The sequence below is a fragment of the Neopelma chrysocephalum genome, unplaced genomic scaffold (assembly GCF_003984885.1).
Source record: "Neopelma chrysocephalum unplaced genomic scaffold, ASM398488v2 Primary Assembly neopelma1_60, whole genome shotgun sequence".
In the NCBI taxonomy this organism is placed as follows: Eukaryota; Metazoa; Chordata; class Aves; order Passeriformes; family Pipridae; genus Neopelma; species Neopelma chrysocephalum.
In genome coordinates, this window is record NW_020897715.1 from 8,262,648 (window position 1) to 8,283,429 (window position 20,782).

General features: G+C 37.8%; 1 protein-coding gene across 2 annotated transcripts in view; it reads right to left on the bottom strand.

The window, feature by feature from the left end:
• ALCAM (activated leukocyte cell adhesion molecule) overlaps nt 1-20,782 on the bottom strand; it is a 118,017-nt gene that overhangs the window by 11,333 nt on the left and 85,902 nt on the right. For both annotated transcript variants that reach the window (XM_027681187.1, XM_027681185.1), the window contains exons 4-13: nt 17,685-17,749; nt 17,195-17,282; nt 16,153-16,335; nt 11,392-11,519; nt 9,572-9,701; nt 3,617-3,729; nt 2,637-2,772; nt 2,428-2,561; nt 803-935; nt 67-105 (exon numbers count right to left, since the gene is read on the bottom strand). In XM_027681187.1, the coding sequence (XP_027536988.1) occupies nt 67-105; nt 803-935; nt 2,428-2,561; nt 2,637-2,772; nt 3,617-3,729; nt 9,572-9,701; nt 11,392-11,519; nt 16,153-16,335; nt 17,195-17,282; nt 17,685-17,749 (1,149 nt within the window). The remainder of the gene's footprint in view (nt 1-66; nt 106-802; nt 936-2,427; nt 2,562-2,636; nt 2,773-3,616; nt 3,730-9,571; nt 9,702-11,391; nt 11,520-16,152; nt 16,336-17,194; nt 17,283-17,684; nt 17,750-20,782) is intronic.

Genomic DNA, 20,782 nt, shown 5'->3' on the forward strand with positions numbered 1-20,782 from the left:
CTACATAGTGTCAGTGCACAAAGACAATCAAAAGAAAGGGTTATAGAGACAGAAAACCATACATACCAGTTCTATCCTCTGGCTCATCATATTCTGGAATACTTACTGAAATGAAAAATGTTAAAATTAAATTAAAGACAAAATGTATTAGACCTGAACATCACCTTTAATTGCCTATTTACTGCAATGACAGAAACTGAAACTTAATGCAGTGTTTGGCAAACAAGGTAATTAATCTCATCTTTAAACAAAAGTGTTTGTTTCCTTTGTAATATAATATATCCAGTTGAAGAATCTTACTCAAAACCTGTAATATTAAAGTGTGCTACCCTTCCACAAACTGTAGCTTCTCACTACCTTTCATCATTGAAAAGTGGCATCTGATTAAAGGCTAGTATGTTGTGAGTCAAGTCATACCAGTAGTAATAAACTGGAATTTGGAGACTAAAACATTATGTTAATTCAGTAATAAATAAAGACTTCTCTCTTGCTAATAAAGTATTATTTTGCAATATTTTGTATATTATGTTGTAATATTATTTTGTTATATTGTTTACTGTTGTAAATAGAGACAGCTAGCCAAGAAGGTCATGAAGACTAAGTCACTTCATCTAGAAAGCTGTCAATAAATTTTATGTACTACTGATCCAGAGTGGATTTACAATTGCTTGACTTAAGACAAAAAGGTTAAATATCTTAGTATCAACATTACTAAGCAGACCTACTCTTCATTTGAGCGTGATGTGTGGGTACTTTATGAGAAACTATAACTTTAAGGAAATGATCTTTATAGGACACTTACTAGCAGAGACATTCATGGAGGTCACAGTCCTTTCTAGCTCATTTTCTGCAATGCAAGTTAAAGTCACATTTTCCTCAGGAGCAATTATAATTTTACTGGCAAATTTCCCATTAACATATTTTGTTTCCTCTGTCTGAAAAGGTAAAAAATGAAGATTAGCATCCTTTAAAAAAGCAAAAAACAATACATGCACTACCTGTATAACACATTGAAAATATTCAGAGGGAAATGACTTGCAACAAATACTTCAGTTTTCCAAACAACAGCAATTGAAATATGCATTATTTTATTAAATGGTAATGTGAATATTTGAAAGAAAACACTTTGGCAACATATCTAGTTATAGATAGTATAGTGTGCACTGGAAGACCAATGATGAAGAGGCTTTTTTAAAGAAAGGTAACCACATTCTGTATTTGCTTTTCTTTCAACTTTTCAAAAAATATTCCAAGTGATACAATTCTTCAAGAAAAAACCAAACTTCTAAGCTCTCCTTTCTTTCCATCTTGCTGTTTTTCATTTATATCTTTATAAGGAAAAGAATTGTTCTAAGTTTTCCATTTTTCAGCTTTCCAAGTTGTTTCCACACTAAGCATTATTTTGCCAAGCTATGTGTATTTAGTAACACCTGCGGTATCTGTGCTGTAATAGTGATGTGTTGTTCCTTAAATTTGCTGTACGTTGTTCTTGGATTAATGCAACATCCAGAGAAAATTATTTTCAATCATTTTTATAGCTTCAAGACAAATCCTGCCCTATAGCTTCAAGTAAATGGACACATTTTGACAGTTATACATAATTTCTGTAGGCTTAAAGCAAAACTTATTTGAAAATATATGGGATTTCATTTGAAAATGAAATCTACAGGAGCACTGTGCATTGTACTTCCAGTCACTGAATGTTTGTAGAGAGGTCTCATTTATTCTTCCTGCTAAGGCAAAATGTAGCAATGCTTTGCATGGGATGCAGTAATCAATACCAAAATACTTCAGTTTGCTTATTTTCCAGGTATTTTCCCTGCTATATATGGGTATTTCTTATTTATCCCTCGGGATGAATGCATTACGGTTCTGTTTCCAGTGAGAAACAACAGGTATAACCACACAAAAGCTACTATAAAAATTAGGATAAAAGCTGCAAAGCCCATAAGGAACAATATTGAATGTAATTTCTGGCTCATACATGCCACATTTCAGTGCATTTCACCCAGTTAATGCCTACATCAAGTACCCATTTGCTTTCTAATATAAGTTCTATAGTTCCACCAATATTTGCAAAGTCTTTATGCAATGGCAAAATCAGCACATTACCCAGATAAAACAACTAAGTACCTTCACTTAAAAAAATGCATATTTCATTTGTAACCTTTTCCTTTTCCTTCCAGTTTTGGCTTGTAGCCAGTGAATCTCCTTTGCCTCTTCACCTGCTCTATTCAAAAAACCTTTATCATAAAAAAATCATCCTTGTACGGACCATGTAGCTACAGCTACCACTTAACCTTCTCTTAGATAAATGAAAAAGACTTATTTTCTTCAAACTCACTACCTGAAAAATGTTCCTTGATTTTAATTTGCACTTCTGATGCTTTATCTTTTGGTGAATAAAGTAATAAGAAAGATACTTGCTTTATTTATGATGCTTCCAGTACCAGTAACTGTCCACTGCACTGCTGGTTTGGGGAAACCTTCCACATGGCAGATAATTGTTTTAGACATTTTATTTGTGTTGGTTTTCTTCGTCATTTTGATTTGAGGTTTTCCTACAAGAACAGTATTACAGTTAACCATTTTAGTTTTGATGATTAATTTTTCTTTTTAAATATCTGCTCACTTACCTTCCACAATAAGTTTAAGTGTCTGTCTTTTCCTTAATCCTTCGACCTCCTGTAGAGTAGTTTCGCAGACGTAGTTTCCAGCATCTTGATACTGAAGACTTGAAAATGATGGGCTTGTTTGCATTCTGGTATTGTCCTGATAAAGTAAGGAGTTAGAAGTGACAGAGATCAACTCACGATACATTAATCCCTAAATTACAAATATGACTACTTTCAACAGAAGTTTTCGCATGCTTTGGCAAATTGGAGCCTTACTCTAAAGGTGTTTCCCCATTAATAATTACATTTCAATATACAGCATGAAAAGTGGAAACTACTGGAGATTTATGCAAGTCACCTCCCTTCTTCTTGAACAACTTTGCTTTCAAAAGAAGGGCATAGTTATTAGCTCTGAGCTTTCCTAGTAGATTAGCAAAAACCACTACTGGTACAAACTTTGAAATGCAAGCAACTCCACTCTAGGCCAGGCTTCTTAAAGCAACATATGCTCGTAAACAACCATCAGACATCATTATTTTAAGTTTCCAGCACTGCAGATTTGGTACCAGCCACTCAACACCCAGTGTAACATCTGATCTCTCAGCCTGCCTTGCCCTTTTATTACATTTAGTGGAAACAAGATCAAGCTTGACTCTGAGAAGACAATGCACCACAATTCTTCCAAATGGGGTTGCTTGCTTTCTTAGAGGAACTTGATTCTCAAAGGGCCTTCTGAAGTCTATTTCAAAAAAGTTATGCTTGTGTTACAGTATGCATTACTTCTCTACATTTGAAAACTGAACTGATAATTACAGTAACTGACTTTCAGTCATCAGTGTGAGTAGCTCTCATTTTAGCTATATGCATAAGACCCATTTTAACAATATTCTTTAAAAAGCCCAATGAACAACTTCCTTCCTTCCTTCCAAAACACTGAAGTAGCAGCAATAATCTGAAGAGGTGAATACTCAGATGAAGCATGAAGTAGATGAATTACTGACCTTTATCCAAAACACAGTTGCATTTCTACTAGAAGAAATTGTGCATGACACAGGCAAGGCCTCTCCAATCTGTTTTGTGACTTCTCCGCTAGGAGTAAGCTGCAAATCCAAATCTGGGATAGAAAGAACATTTGTCAAAAGTTAATCTTGGAAAGCCTGGCCCATTTCAAAGGCTTACCAAGAAAAGAAAATGTGACTAATTGCACTCATTAAATTCAAGATTTCACTTCTTCAATAAAATCTAAGTCAATTTTACAAGTAAGGGAGATGAGAGAATTATTCTAAAATAGGCATTGCAGAACATTCATATTTTTGCTGTAATTATAGGCTAAAAGGAAAAGCAAAACCTCACTAATCACTAGACAAATGGATACATTTTTTCACCTTGTACTGCTGAAAGAATGACAAAGCAGGCACAAGAAGCTGAAGAAGTACTTCACACAGCAGTATGTGCATCTTGAAAGGGGAAGCACAGACTCCTGTGAAGGTAGCTTGGTATGGGCCAGGTAGAAATACATCTTCAGGGGAGAACTCGTGCAGGTGGGGACAGGTTAACCTAAATAGTAAGTGTCGATATCAGTTTTAATCTGATAAAACAAGATGACTTTTATCCTCAGAGTCTGGAGGGGATGACAATGGTCAAACAGAGGGTGCATGAGACATGATACTGACTGAAGTGAGAAGTCTGAATTACAGGTTTGGGGGGGTGCACATGAGGCCCCTTGATTTATTTGTTCTCATTTGTAACTTAAAATGCTATTTTTGTGTAACTCAAAAGAGTCCAAGCTCTGCCTGACATGTTTAAGCTCTAGGGAAATTGTAGTCATGGATAGCTGTGTTTGACATAAGGCATGGTGAGAGCCAGTAACAGACACGTCACGAAACACTGCTTTAGATTTTTCTTAGTATAAGGATTTAGTGGCCTGGCAATGTTGGTGTTTTGTGGTTGTTTTTTTTTGTTTGTTTGGTTGGTTGGTTTTTTTTGTGGTTTTTTTTTTGTTTGTTTGGTTTTGTGTGTGTGTGTTTTTTGTTTGGTTTGGTTTGTTTTTGTTTTGGTTTGTTTGTGCTTTTCGTTTGGTTTTTTTTGGTTTTTTTTTTTTTGTGTGTGGTTTTTTTTTTAAAGAAAATCCTAAACTGAAAAAAAAGCTAAATCTTTGGTTTGCTTCCCCTCTCACAGTGCCTTGCTTGAAAGCCAAGTTGCCTGGTGAAATAACTATCACAGATGAGTGCACATACACACATACACGTGCAGTCTCAAATGCACACACGACTTCATCACAAATAAAGAATTTGCTGAAAAACAATTGCAAAGCATCCTTTTGGTTTTTAAGCAGAGTTGAAAAAAGCTGCAGACAAAAATCACAGTTGCTACTGGAAAGTGAGTCTTCCTTAACAAAACACTGAACTTCGCTACTGGCTTCATTCAGTGGTTGCCCTGGGAACACCATTGTAATTAAAGGTAGAACTTCAGGGAACAACAAGGGTTCATCCTGTACTACTAGTCCATATTATTATCTTTGTTACAAGTCTAATGTCTAGTCCAAAGGGTCACAAGGACTGTACTTTCATCTGCGAATGAATCAAAGATCTTGATGAAGAGATAAAATGGCATCTTGTTTCTTGCATTCCTATGGGGATTTCTCCTTCTGCCTCCTGAAAGTAGTAAACACAACCAAACTATGTTACTGTGGCTTCCAGAAGACAAAAACAGAAATAAAGATTCATCCAGTGAGATAGTGTATAGATTCCGATGGTGTACGGGATGTGTTTCTTCTTGCTGTTACTCTTAAGCACATCTACCAAGGCAGAGGGGTGGTTAAAGAAAAAAGATTTTTTTTTCCCCCTCAAGGTGAATTTCCTTCAACATCTACTTAAACCCTTTGTTCTCTGAAGCAGGACAGCACCTCAAACCCGAGATCACCAAAGTCCATACAGGAGGCATTCCTCTCACATACACCATAAGAAACAGAAACTCATGAAATTTTTTGCCTTCATCTCAGACAAGACTGACACTGAGCCCAGAGCAATCCTTCAGCCCAGTACTCCTCCAGGGTAGTATGTGTGTGCACCCCCAGCCTCTTTCTACGGTATAACTGAGAGTACAATCCCTCTCACACAGTGGTCTTGGTTGCTACAGAAGTTCAGGAAAATTTACAGTGTATGAGACGAACTCCATAGCTCAGAGCAGTATTTGCAAGGTGATTTATGAGACAAGTACAGAATTAAGCTACTGTTTAACACAGGATCCCCTCTAGGAACTCTACATGAGCAATTTGATTTGGATTAATATTCTGCCAGTTTATCTGTAGGGCTCACAAAGAAATGTGATGTAGATACTTTTACCTCTCTACTTCTATGCTCTATTAGTAAGTAATCTCTCCTTGGTACAGAAGTATGAGGAGAAAATATTTCTTGCATACATTAGACTGTCAAAATTAAATTTTTGTTTTCATTGAAAGAAAAACTTTTCTGCAAGAATTTTCTGTACATTTCCCGTTTGGCTTTGAAATGTTCTTCAGAAACAAGCTTCTCATCAGGCAGCATTTTCAATATATGCTCGCTCTTAATGTGGTCTCACTTGAAGTCTTGCATTGATTTCAGTGCTGTCTTTGCATACCAAGTAGTGCAGGGAAGAGACATATTCTGCACACGTTACCACATCATGTGAAAGAGATATGGAATTAATGTGGGGAAGACTGGAGCATACGTTTCAGTTTTGAAACTCATAGACTCCCAGCATTTAACAGAGACTTCTGATGGAATACTGTGCTACAGCTGGGAAAACTATGCACAACACTTCCCTGTTGTCTGAACTCCATAAATATACTAGCAAAAAACCAGAAACTTCTCCTAGTATACTGAGAATAGATTTTTCCATGTAACATTCAAAAGGTGATTTCCCCTGTATTTTCAATGACTTTACTGAAAGAAGAGACAAGACAAGACAAGGCTATAAAAATATCTATAGAGATACACAAACGCTAAATTTCTAAACCCTTTAATTTACTGGAAAGTTTGCAAAACTATTTGCCCAGAAAACACACTTTAGCAGAAAGGAAAGCATCACAAAGAGGAAGTTCCACAGACCTATTTACTCCATACTGAGTTCTACATGCAGAAACAATTAGAGAATCATAGAATGGTTTGGGCTGGAAGGGATCTAAAAGATCATCTACATCCAATACCCCTGCCATGGGCAGGGACACATCAACACTAGACCAAGTTGTTCAAATCCCCATAGCAACAGGTAATGAAAAGGGACTGTGGGCTGAAAGAGTTGCTTCTTTATAACTGAGGGAAGGTACACCTGTCCTCTACTGTTATTGCTTTCCTTGCCTCACACAGGGTGTGCTGCTCTATCTGTTTAAGTGGTTGCAAACACCTTTTGCCCTGGCCTGTTACTTCCTGGCCTCTGCCAGTTTTACTCATCTGATCCTGGATGAACTCATTCAAGGATCAGAGCCGGTAGAAAAATTACAACACAGTGTACAAAAACCCAAACTCACAACATAAATCCTGTTCTGTTGCTCCCTCTCTTGAGGGACACATCATGCCAACTGCAAGCACTCAGTTCTGCTGGACTTTACACTGGGACCTGGCTGCACAAATCCTGCTTTGAGGGACAAGAGCTTGAGTTGTCCAGTTTGTCCTTTATATTCTGTGGATAAGGTAAGAGAATCTTTTGCCCCCCCCCCCTTTCTTCATAAATAAAGTATTTCCCTAAACATTACGGGTAACTCAGATGCTTTACTGTAAATTTTCAGCTTTCTGCGAGTCTCATAATTTATATTCACCTTGGGAAAAAAAAGAGCTCAGTATTCAGCCAGAATATTTTCCTACAAAAATATTTGAGGGCTATGACAGGACAATGTTTTTTCATACCAGTAAGAAGCTTTCCCTACCTAGACACTGAAAGGAACCAGTGTAATTATAATGCTCAATAAAATCTGTTTGTGAAAAAACACTACATTGAAAATATAACAAATTACTATAAACAGTTTTGCAGATTAAAACCAAAATTATTATACTGCCTTCTTCTTGTTGTGTTCGTGGTTTTGGGTTTCTTAAGAAAATAAAAAAGCTAAAATGCTGAGATTGGATGTGAGGAAATGGAAAGCCCTGACTCCTAATCAAGGCTTTTTCAGGTGTAACAGCATAGACAGAAATATTCATCTATATGCGGAAAGGTAAGCAATAAAGCAAAAGAGGGAGAAAAAGTAGGATTTGATAGGCATTAGTAAGTATTATTTGAAGGAGGAAAAAACGTGCTGTAGAAATGCTTTAGGCCAGCATAAGGCAAGACATCAAAATACCTTAAAGACGGGGCATTGTCTGGATATTCAGGAATTACAGAACTATTCCAGGCCACTGTGCCTCAGTTAAACAATGGCTTTATTGCAGGTAGTGGTATTTTGGAAAAACAGAACATAACAAAATGAACCCTAAGTGAAGAGAAGCAATAGGGTGCTAGAGTGTACCTATGAGTTCTGAGTAGCTGCACTAGCTGCCAACACTGGAAAGACTTGTGCCAAGAGAATACACGCTTCTCTGGCATACTAAAGCTCTTCCAACATGCAGAGAAAATAGAGAAAGGAAAACTGGCTTGTTATAAATCACTTGGAGCTGAGGAAGCCATTCTTTAGAATAACTATTTATCAAAGTATAAGTAGACACTTGGAGTAAAATAAAAGGGTCAGTTATACCAGAGCAAAAGACTAGCAATCTACTTTTGATATTGGGCAGTTAAGAGGCTCTTTTCAGATCTTACATACCCAACTCTTGGCAAAAAGAGGGGGGGTGGATAGGATGACAGTAGGATGCCTTATTAAAGGCAAAATATTCATTAAATGGAATAGTGTAATTATTAATGTACAGATATATTACTCTTGGGCACATGTTGTGACTCTGGGCGATGGTCCTCTGCAGGGCTAGGGGTTGGGCTCAATGATCCTTGTGGGTCCCTTCCAACCCAGCATATTCTGTGATTCATATTATGCATGTATTGTAACTCTTCCAAGAAAAAAAAATCAAAACTAAGTATGCATAAAAAGAAATTTCATGTTTGTAAAGTATAACTACTGCAGAAGCCTTTAAACTTCATTATCAATCAGATCCCTCTGAAACTGTCAACTACTAAAGGTATTTGTGCTACTGTGAAGACTACAAACCATCAGTGTTTTTGGGGAAAACCTACTACCACCAGCCTGAGTCTAATTTCACAACCTGTGATAGCAGAGCAGAGTTTGAAAGAGTTCCTGCTCTTGTTTTCTCACATAAAGAGATTAAAAGCAACCATTGCTTCGATGGTTCAACCAGTTCAATGGCTGCTTTTGAAGTGTTGCTGATAGTGAGTAAATACTCTAGTATCCAGCTAAAGAAAATTTACTGAGCTCTGTAGCTGTCATGATTCTGGGAAAAGTAAAAGAAGCAATTTTTCCTATGTGAACAAAATGACTTCCTAAGTCTCTTTTCTACACTCCTTACACGTTACCCTCATTGAGGTAAATATGAACTTGGCTATGAAGAATGACTTTTCGTGATATCACTGTGGATCAGCTTGTGTGTTTGTGTGCATTCTAAGGCACAACTGGAGGAAAATAATCTGCCATGTATACGTGATATATAAATGAGTGATATATAAAATACCAACATTCTCACTGTATATGACAGTGCAATAATATCATATACTATATAAAAGTAAAAGTTAATCTGTATCTAGGTAAATGAATAGAGAAAGTTAGGATTTTCAAACAGAAGTACATAAGAATAAAAAAAATGACTAAACAGAAATACATTAGAATAAAAAAAAATGACTAGACACTACTTCAAACCAACTGCTTCACTCAGATCTCCTGTAAGCAACTGAACTAATCACCTAACTAAGCAGAGAGGACATTCTGGAAGGTCCAAGATCAGTTTGTATCCCAGACATGAGTGCAAAATGCAATGACTTACAGTGCACAGTGATGGTGGTTGAATCCATCATGCTTTTGTCAGTCAGAGAGCATTTGTATTCTCCTGTTGCATTCCGCCTGACATCTGTCATTACGTAAGTATCTGAGCTTCTTATACCTTCTGTTTCTCCCTGCAGATGGAAAACAAAACATTTATTGTACATGGGCCTGCTAAAACCATTAATTTTTGTTGAGGATTTTTTATTATAAGAATGATGAAATACTCCAAAGTACACACAGACAAAGCATCACTGAAGTGGAACTACCTATTAAACATAGTAAGGTTTACTTCCTACATGACAACATAGTTAAAAAAACACCTACAAGCTTACTCTTTTAACTGAATGACTAAATCATTTGTAGAGGACATTAAAATACAAAATTTGAAAGTTTTGCAGAAAGATACAGTCTACGAATAAAAGTGTTGCAGAAACCAAAGCAGCAAAACATTTTGTGTTTTTAAATCTGATTCTGATATGATATATTCAGATGAGGAAAAATCATTAAGTGAACTGTACTGCATTACACATCTTGAATGGTACAAGCAAACCTTGCTTTATCCACATCATGATATAGAGCCTATCAGGATATACACTACTTTCTACGCAGTTATCTACAGCCACTGGTGTTTTGAATTAGCCAGCAAGTGTTGCTTTCTGGCTGTCCAGTTCCCCAGTTTCCCCCTGATTACAATGGACAGACAGATCAGCTTTAAAACAAGCACAGACCGATACCCTACTTCCTATCTCTGAATCCAGAAAGAGATTTATAATACCCATGAGTCTTGCAAAGAAATCACCAACTCCAGCTCTCCTTGAGAAAAAGGACTAGTATCGGGTACCAGGGAGAAGATAAGACAAACTTGGGTGTTTAGCTCACTGACTGTGATAGTGGAGGAAGGAGAGATACCATATACTTATTTCCTGGCATTTAGTGAATTCTTAGGATGAGTAAATGGCCGTTCTGAGATAAGAGGATTTCAGCTCCTAGTTTCCCTTGCTGCTCTTCAGCAACTCAAACATGCCAGGAGTCCAGAGCAGATGACAATTATGCTCAAACGGCGACATGCTGGTTTTGAAACACCTGAAAACATGCCACTTCTTTTGGCTTCTCTCAAAATCAGCTCTGCTCACTACTGCAGTAGGAACAAATAAGGGATATAAAACAGGAGCAAGAAGCAGGACATGGGAAGCAGGGCCAGAAGTCTTGGAATATAAAGCCACATCCATCTGTGGATTTCACCAATACTAAGAAGATTAATAGTAACAAAGCTTTTATTTTTCTCAGTCTGCGTCTTACACATTTGACAGATTTGTTCTCCTGTGCTGTCACACACATTAGTTTTTGTGGGTTTATGCCACCAAACAATTCATTAACTGAAGAAAAGAAATTGCACAAAGATTCATCTATGAAAGTCCAAAAAATAGCTAAGTTAATTTCCTGTACTTTCACTGCTGGATTTTTGTTATGACAACACATGAGATGGTTTTCTTCAAGATGCTAAACTGCTGTAATCAAAGCTGTTTATTAAAGTATATAATGATGGGAAATGAAGCCTTGTAATTTTTAGTAGGTCTAACTTCTGAAAAATTCAGGTGGGCTGTGGGGAAGGAGCAACTTTTTTTCAAAAATATTTTGCCAACTGAGGTGAGGCGTTCCCAGAGTCTGATATAATGGCCAATGTCTGTCGTCAGTGTTTGTCGCATTGAATTCCTTCCTTCATTTGTTATAAAATCACGTATACACTGACATGTAGCAATGTCTGTAGGAAGGGACGATACAGAATATTTCACTATGCACTGACAGCAAGGCAGGACTTACTGGAATGTAAAACAGGAACTCCTGTGGAGGAGGGTTGCCATTTCCTGAGCATTTCAGAGTGATGTTATCGCCTTCTTTAATGGTCCTACTTTGTGACAGCACTTGAATAGTCACCTTCTCTGTTGGATCTGCGAAAATAATGTACACATTTAATAGCTTCTGCATAATCCACCCAGCAACACGATGCATATGATATTCATGGCCGAAGAGAACGCAATTTTATCATCCTGCAGGAGAAGATATTCGCATGTGTAGATCTTTTTATAAAAGAACTTGAAGTTAATCTTTCTATATTTTTGCCGATTAAGTGCAAAGAAGTCATATGACATAAAATTCATTTTTCTTCACCAAAATACCTGTAACTGAAACAGCAATGATTACAACCATGTCATGTGCTTAAAAGCAAAAGAAGCCCTGATTAGTATGAACCACTTCATGGTGTGATTTCATTATGAGGGATTAACTTGTCCTCTGTGAAGTTCCCTGTTTGGAGGACTGCAGCAATCAGAAAAACAACTGAAGCTCTCAATGCCTTGTAAAAGTACTAGATAATAGCCTTCTGGCATTAAAAAGAAAGAAATATGAACTTAGTGACTATGTGCAGACTATTCTATATGCTGATCACCACAGGCTTTCAGAAAGATGAATTTGGTGAACATAATAGGACCCTTAACATAGTCAACAGAACAGTAAATGTAACGTACTTCTGTCATGTTCAGTGAAGTTGAACTATAACTTACATTTTACTTTTGTAATTTCTTTTGAGGCAAAGATAGAGTATTTTTAACAGATGCTATTCTTTCTAAGTAGAGGCCTAAATATAATTTTTCTAAAAGAAAGTAAAGTGAACAAAATTAAAGAAAACAATATGGGCAGATAACTCTCGCTGTGTTAATTTTAAAGCATAAATAAAATTCCATCAAAGATGCCAGTCTTGCATTAAGATACAGTACAGTGCACCTTATCAGACACTAAAAAAATCTACACAGCAGAGAAACCCTCGCCTGACAGGTGATTTTGTGTGTTTAGTGAAGCGTGTGCTCTACAGCCCTTCCAACCCTTAAGGCATTTATCATGTCTGTCTTCTGCTATGGGATTTCTCAATAACAGGAACTGCATTTGATTGTGGCCTTTTGGACTGAGAGCCCTCACAGAGCACAGCATCTCAACCCCCCTTGCAGAAGGAGGGGTAGTTTGTTTCAACAAGCCACATCCTCCCTCCTTCAGATGCAATAGCCTCGGCTCCCTTCCACAGCCAAACAGCCTTCCACCTCAGTACCTTCAGAGCTGAAGCACAACTTTGCCTGCTCTGAAAACGGAATTCCAACATTGCTGCTGGTATGGAATAGAACAGATGCAATGAAATAGCTGGCCAGGAATGACATGCACACCTCTTGGTGGCTGCTGGGACAAAAAACTCAGTTTCAGGGGCTGTTACAAAACTTGTCCCTCCTTCTGTCAAGTTTATGCTAAGGTAACCAAATGTGAAAAGTTATCATAAAGGATGTCTAGATATATCCTGGAATTGCTTAGGCTTTGTCTCAAGACTAAAAAGGGAGGACTTATAAAGAGTAAGACATTAGCATTTAAATTTGGAACAGGTTTTCCCACAGAGACGAACAGCACTGGATTAAAAATGGACACAGTTAAACAAGAGTGACATTCTTGCAAACCACCAATCTTTTCTGTAGGAGGATCTTACACTTCTATCTACTGCAACCAACCAGGAGCAAATTTTTAATTTAGTTCTCCAAACTGGAAAAAAAAATCTACAGAAGTAGATACCAAAAGACTAATTAAACCATTCTCTAAGGTGAAGAGGTCACTCTTCTGAGGAAGATGCAAATCTGATGACAGGAAAAGAAGATGTCCAGTGCAATGCTGAGTGTTGCTTGGCAGAGTAATGTGCTCTCCTGCTTTCACTAATATACAGGAGCAGCCTGGTGTATCTTGCCTCTCAGTGGCACATATCACTGATTGGCCCATTTTACCTGCTGCTTCTGCAAACCCAAGATTCTGCTTTCTACAACAGCAAAATTCTAGGAGCCAGCACCAAAAGGCAGTTATTTAGCAAATGAATGCTGCTATCCCAGACCTGCCACAGCCGCTGTGCAACTTCAAGGAAAACACCAATGCTGGAAGCTCTAATCTGTTATGGAAAGCAGTTTATCCACAACAAGACAGACACTTTAACAACAGGGCATGACTGGAAAGTCTGCCTGACAAACATTATCTTTTTACATGGATTAATGCTGAGCACAACCCAACATAACTGGAGCCTAGATAATTAGATATCTGAGATACTATCTAGCTGCCCAGCTTCAAGAGTTGTCTTATGGTACTCATGTTACTTTTGGCAGCTTCCTTGCTGCAGCAGCAAACCAGAGCTGGTAACTGCTGCTGGCCGAGCTAAATTATCCTATTCCAAGTAGCATCCAACTCAGCAGGAGCTAATTCACTCTTCTTCTCATATTAAGTTACAGAGGCTGGCTGCTTCCAGGATGTCAACTAGCTATTAAACACTTTAGTACTAAAGTCTGCACTAACCCAAACCTAAAGACAAAATAAAACCCCAAACCAAAGAGTAAGACATTTCTTAGATCTTGACTGAATAAGTATACCTTTAAAAACATTTTGTGTAGGCATAGTTTTAAGCATGCTCTCCCCGTTTATTTAGGATAAATGACTAAGTTGCAAGGAATGAACAGAAGGTCTTTATGATTTTGTTCTACTTGCTTTAGAGATGCAGAACATGATAGTTTTGCAGTTAATCTAAAAAAAAAAAGGCTGAAAGACTTCCATTTCTTAAGAGTTGGAGTCTGCTAGTTTTTTTCATCTGCATTATATTTGACTCATTAAAAAAATCACATTTATTGAGAAAGAAACTAATTAGGATCACTGAACTAAATTAAAAATAAAAAAAAAAATCAGATACATCGTTATCATCAACTAACAGCAGTCACAAAACTCATCTGTTGAAGCTTGGACATCTATTAACAAAGAATTTCCTTAATTTATTTGAAGATGCATTTAAGTAGAGTAAGAAACTGAAGTTACAACAGATGAAAATACTCAGAAAATTGGGTAACCCCATACTCTAAAGCCAAAGTTCATACCTGACGCCTCTTCACTACTGAAGGGTGTGCCAGCCTCCCACTACTCGCTAATTAGCAGCACACTGGAGGGAATAATTAAATTGTGTGTTACCAGAGCAGGATTAGTAGAGCTAGTCTAGAAAACATTAAATCTTTAATACAGAGGGCACATTATACATGGCCTGTGACTTTCCTGCAGGCATGCAGTCTTTTTTTTCCCTTCATATTGGCCAGTTCTTACTTGCAACTGCAGGTAGCACATGCAGCACAGAGTTCACAAGAGCCTCACCCTCAAACAGGTGAAGTACCCTAATGCATGAAAGTGGTGGGGAAATGAGGACAGGTTTACTCTACTTTTACTTTACAGCAAAACCAGAAAAATAAGAAATGCCTCTAGTTTTAAAGTGATGGAATAGGTGTCTGCAGGCTTGATACATCTATGGTATTTCCATGGGTAACAATTGCTGTCCCAGAGGTTTTCTTCTCCATTAGTTCTGCAGGTTGCCGTTCTGGAGAAACAGCTAGTGAAAACCAAAGAGCAGCTGTTGGTTGTATTTGACCAAGGTCAAAATTGATGCCCTACTCTGTGGCTGAAGCGACTTTACCCGTAAAAGAGAAGCAACTATCCTCTAGTTAGAACATACCGTGCCACTTCCAGCCTTTGGCTTTTGTTTTCAAGGTAATAGAGCACATATGCTATGTGGAGAATCCAGTGCCTTACTTATTTTCTTTGTATTCAACTGGATTACAGGGTTGTCCTACAATGTATACTAAGACCCTATTAGATGCTGGACTGTGTACTTAGACCCTGTCATTCCCAGAACAGGGACTTTTCTTTTGTAACATGAGGTATTAGCTGAAGAGTGCAGAGGGGTAACACTTGACTGGACATACTGCATATCTCCTGTTCCTCTATATCCTCCTCTGATCTGCTGACTTCTATGCTCCTTCAAAAGTGTCATTTTACAACACTTTGAAAAGCTTCTTCCCCTTGTCTCTAAGTGCTGCCACCCCTTCTGACCTTTCCTTGCCAATGGTCTGTTTTGTTTATTTAAAAGAGAATTACGATGTCCACATACGCCAGTAGCACAGTAAGAAAGTTGGTTTAGAACTCAGTCCCGTTAGAAGCAATTATTTACACAAATTCTCTACTTAGAAGTATACCAATATTCAAATTATACATTTTAAATGTAAAAATCAGCATCTTATAGCTGTAGAGAAGCACTTTGTGCAAGGTAGACAGCCAGCATTAACTGGTGCTAACTCTGCAAAGATGAAAAACATTTGAATTTACTAAAAACTATATTATGTATTTACTGCATATTTCAGGGGTCGCAGAGAGTCACTGTAATCAACCAGTATAACTTCTCTTAAAGTCCTCAAAAGCCCATTTCACTGTAACTGTTTATGGTTACTACTTTCCTCTTGTCAATGAAATGTTGATATTCAGTATTTCACTGTTAGGAAAAAAGAAATCTCAGGTAAATCTGAAGATAATAATTACACAAACAATGTACTCAGACCTTCTTGATGCAAATCAACTTTAAAGAAACCATTTCAGCAGCCAAGCAGTAATTGTCTCCGTAATTTTGTAAACCTCTTCTGATTGCTTTCCCCCACCCCGAGGTAGACTTCATACAGCAGTAGATGCTTTTTAGTAACTTACAGTGAACATCAAAGACAATTGGTTCAGACTGCATTGTTTTCTGGCCAGATGGTCCATAATAAGTCACAATGCAAGAAAACTTGGCATCTGCATCTTCCTTTGTTGGCATGTACTGAAGAGATGATGTCATGGTGAAGAGTCCAGTTGATTTGTCCACAATCTTCTGCAAATTTATAACCACAACTGAAAAGGAAATAATGTTTCTGTGTCACACAGACAGAATTTGCAACCTTTTTCCTGTATTTTGTTTCCTGCTCTGTATTTGTGATCAGACTAAAAACATGCAAGTAACATAGCACATTACCCAAGAGACTGTACAACGTTTTCCTCTAGTACTGCTAGTTATACCAGTTATACCAAGAATGTTTTATCAACAATATACTCGTAACATGCTAAACATTTGAAATCAAATCCAAACAAAAAACTAATTGCCAACTGTTTTTTTTTTAAATACAAATCTCAGCTTAATTTGTAAGACTGAAAGAAGGCATCAAAAATTATGTCAAAAAATGTAGGATCATATTTATATCTTAATCTTTTAAGCACTCTCTAGTTTATGGAAGATAAAATATTGTGGTCTGATCAGTCTGTCAAATTCAAAATTGAAAAAAAGGAAAAAAAAAAAGCTGTTCTTAAATATCCTGGAAAATAAATACCTGTACAAGATGATGATCTACATGGTCCAAAACAGAGTATTGGATAGGTGTGAAATTGAGACAGTTAATACCTTATAGGAAGTTGGACATTAGATATAGGTTTCTACTAGTTACATAGGCTCAAGAATAGCTTTGCAATAGCATTAACAAAGATAACCCTCCTCCCCATGATGTGGTTTTAAAACTGGATCTGAAAGAGATTATATGACGTAGCTTGGGTACTCAAAAAAGCCTACATTTTCCTTCCAGCTACATCTTTCCATATGAGCAGTTTTTCCTCAAAGGAAGAATACATTACAATAAAGCAAAGCAACTCTTATAAACACAGTTCTTCACGCATCCACCCGTCTGTGGATTCAGGGACACCGGCTGTTACCGAAACGTACCATCTTCCACAGGCTGCAAAATTCTCCCGTTTTTGTACCACGTAACATTGCCTTCAGGATAACTGTCTCTTGCAACGCACTCCCCAAGCTGCAAAACAGACAGGAATTAGTCACTGTTTTTCTCCACTAGGTTTTAACATTTTTACTTATGCTGCTTTGGCTAAAAATTTCTAGAAAGTTGAAATGCTCAACCACTTTTCTTAAACAGGACAAATCCAATCAGCGAGGCTGAGGTACAATTTGGAAGAGGGTGGTGGGTCTAAGATTAGGATGGCCTGTTCACAGAATCAGGCAGGGATAAATACTACTGATAAATAGTACTGTGGCAAGGGAACTGCTCTGTGCTCAACCTGGCTATAGACTATGATCTTTCACAGGCAAGTATGTGTGCATGCACACACACCCTCTCTGAGCCATCACCTCTCTGGACTGTAAAGAGACTTCAGGCAGCCATCAGGAACATAACTTTGAGGGAGAATGCTGCTCTTACCATTTGTAGCTTCTCTGTTTCTAAGAGGTCTGCTTGATGTAAGATTTCTGGTTGAGAGGGTTGTTCTAAAACATAAATAGGATAAAAGTACTGGTGAAGGGAGAACAAACAGCTGTTTGAAAAACGCAAAATTACTAAAAGATATGTGGACTTTGTGACTAAAAGAATAATCTGGCCTGATACAGTCTTAGCTACATTTTCCCATTAAAAGAAGAAAAAGTGAGGTACTTCTCTCTCAATATTAGCAAATGGATTGAAAAGAATAAACTATCACCTTAAAATGTTTCATATCTCCCATAATGAATTCCATGTATTCTGATGATACATATTTTAGCCAGACAGACTAGTTCAGCACCCAGGAGGAGAGAACCTGATCCTATCTATCAATTTACACGATACACATGCCGGAGAAAGAGTCAGTGGTACAGAAACTATAGCAACAAAAAAGCAGCTTTTCTGCAGATACTAGTGTAGCTGAGCTGTCACATTATAAAGGAACAAATTCAACCTAATCCTTTTTCTAATGCTTATTTTTCCTAACCAGGATTATTACATTTAAGAAATTCAGATGATAGAGGGAAGTGTAATTATTTTAACTGATTCTGAGTTAGTTATGACTCTCTTAAAAAAAAAAACACAACAACAAAACCCCAACTTTTTCTTCAGCGCCAGTATGTATTCTTATTTACTTTTATTATGGTAGATGGACCTCTTAGCTTGCCAAAGTGGAGGATCTATCAGTGTTTCCATCACAAAAGACTACTTTCTAGAGACTATATAACTTGTCCATTACAATAGTTTGGCCTGAAGCCTGGAATGCAAATTTTTATCTCCAAAAGAGACAGTTTTACCCACAGTTTTAAAAGAAGAAGAGAAGAGTGGAGGGGAAAAAATAAATCAATGTTTATACAGTTGAGGAATGCCTCTACAACTCCAGCTATACTGCTTAAATAAGCATACTTTTACAGACTGAAACATTCTTAATGATGTCATCTTACAGAACCCTGTTCCCAAATCAAGCTCTGTATGAAATGCTGTATGTATGTCAGTAATCCCAGACCAAAGGGAACTTCACCACTATCTTGCCAAAATCTCTACACACACTGATGAAGTTACTAATGTGCAGGCGTACTGCTCCTGCTGGCACAGAGATAGCAAATCTGTATGTTTTCACAATAATCCATTTTCTTTTTGTGCATGTGCGATTTGTGTGCACACAAGTGCACAGATATTCTTCACTTGGCTGACTACACCAGGACAAAACAAAAACAGCTCAAAAGGAAAATGAAAGGTAATAAAAGCTATTCATCTGACATTTTCAAACAACTTTGCTTGTGGCAAAAAAACTCTAAAACCAAACAAAAGAAATAGTCAAAGCTATACACTAAACCCATCATATTTTTTTCAGAGGGCTAATAAAGATTTTTTTTAAAGAGATATATGTATGTTTATTTCTCTTTTCTGTAAGAACCTGTCAAGAACAAAACATTTTCATGTCAATTCAAGCAAATATGGTTTTACAAGACCATTAACAGGCCTTCTGGTTCAGATTTTCAGGTCCCATAAACAGCCTTGCAGTTGGCTGCCTGTCACAGTCACCAGATGATCAAGCCATACACCTTCCCCGCCTTTCTTCCTTTCATCTCTCATCTCCCCAGCACTTGTTTGAGAAGACCCTCTTTTTGGTGCTTCAGATGCTCCTGCCCTGCAATGATCCTACGGAGGGAAAGGGAGGGACCCCGTGCTCCATGGCCACTATGTGGAGCTCTCCCTGTTTTGAGTGCTCTGGTAACTGAGCAGATGCTCCAGCTGAGAGGCCACTCTGAGAGCAGCCTCCAAAAGGAAATGCCTGCTGCCAGATCCCCACAGCCGCTGCAAAAGCACCAAGGTAATTCACTATAAAAGACTTACTTGGCATTTACCAGCTCAGCGTCTGAAGCGGGGAAAAAATTTAAACTTGGCAGCAGCAGAGCCCACTTTGGTGGGTTTGCAACTTCAGCACACTGCTTATCTCTAGGCTTAAGAGCTTGCCAGAGTACTTTGCAACTCTATATAGGCCTTATAATAGAGAGAAAAAAGAGTTCATCTCCTGCAAAAGCCAAGCATCAGTGCAGCGGGACATCAGCTCATGTCCTCTGGGCTGCTCTGCTTTGGAAACCGGCCATTTAATTCCAGAAAAAAGATGCTGACAGGATCCATCTGGAAGGCTGGTAGCGCTTGTTTGAGTAGTCCAGTGAGTGAGACTAGCAGGTGGTACCTGCACAATGAGCCATTTCAGCTCGTTAGTTCTGAGTTAATCAGGTAGCACAGCTGAGGACATAACAAGCTCCAGCAAAACCCAGCATCAGTCATGACTTCTGGGTTGCAGCTGAGTTTCAGGTGCACAAGATTTTGGTTTATGAGGGTCACGCTGCTGCAGGCTAGCTCTGTACCTGTGGTTCAGTGAGTTAGAAGCTCCACTGGTTAAATAAATGAAGCTTGCCAGCTACTCTTAACTCTTTCGCAATTAAAGCAAGCAACCAAGCAACACAAAATGAAAACTTAAAAAAACAGACTCAAGGAAATTAAATGCAAAGAAAAGTTAAGAGAACCACAAATAAAGCTGTGAACTCAAAATGAAAAAATGCAAAGGTAATTTTTCTTGCAGCACTAAGTTGGCCATATTACACACGTGGCATTCTCACTTCTTATCTAACTTAGTAAGTAGAAGCTCTCTCTATTAGTATTAATGCATACGATAAACCAGACAAGCTCTGCTCCATGGCTGAGCTAGCATTGTGTTAATACTTAGTACAGTACACAGTAATTCAAGCAGTTAGCACTTCATTTTACCATATACCACTGTCTCATCTACATATTTACTACTGTGCAATAAGTAAACATGACAATTCTTTATGATTTCCTTTGGAGCACTGTGCTTACTACGCGTGCTCTGAGCACACACCTCCCAGTTGTCATTAATTCGATTGTTCTTGCAGTCAAATTGAAAGTGAAACGAGGGAACAGAATTACTCTTGGCTCCTAAGCTTGCTCCAAACTCATTTATGCCACTGACAGACTTCTGCCTAGACACCATTGACGACTCCCTGACAGAAGCA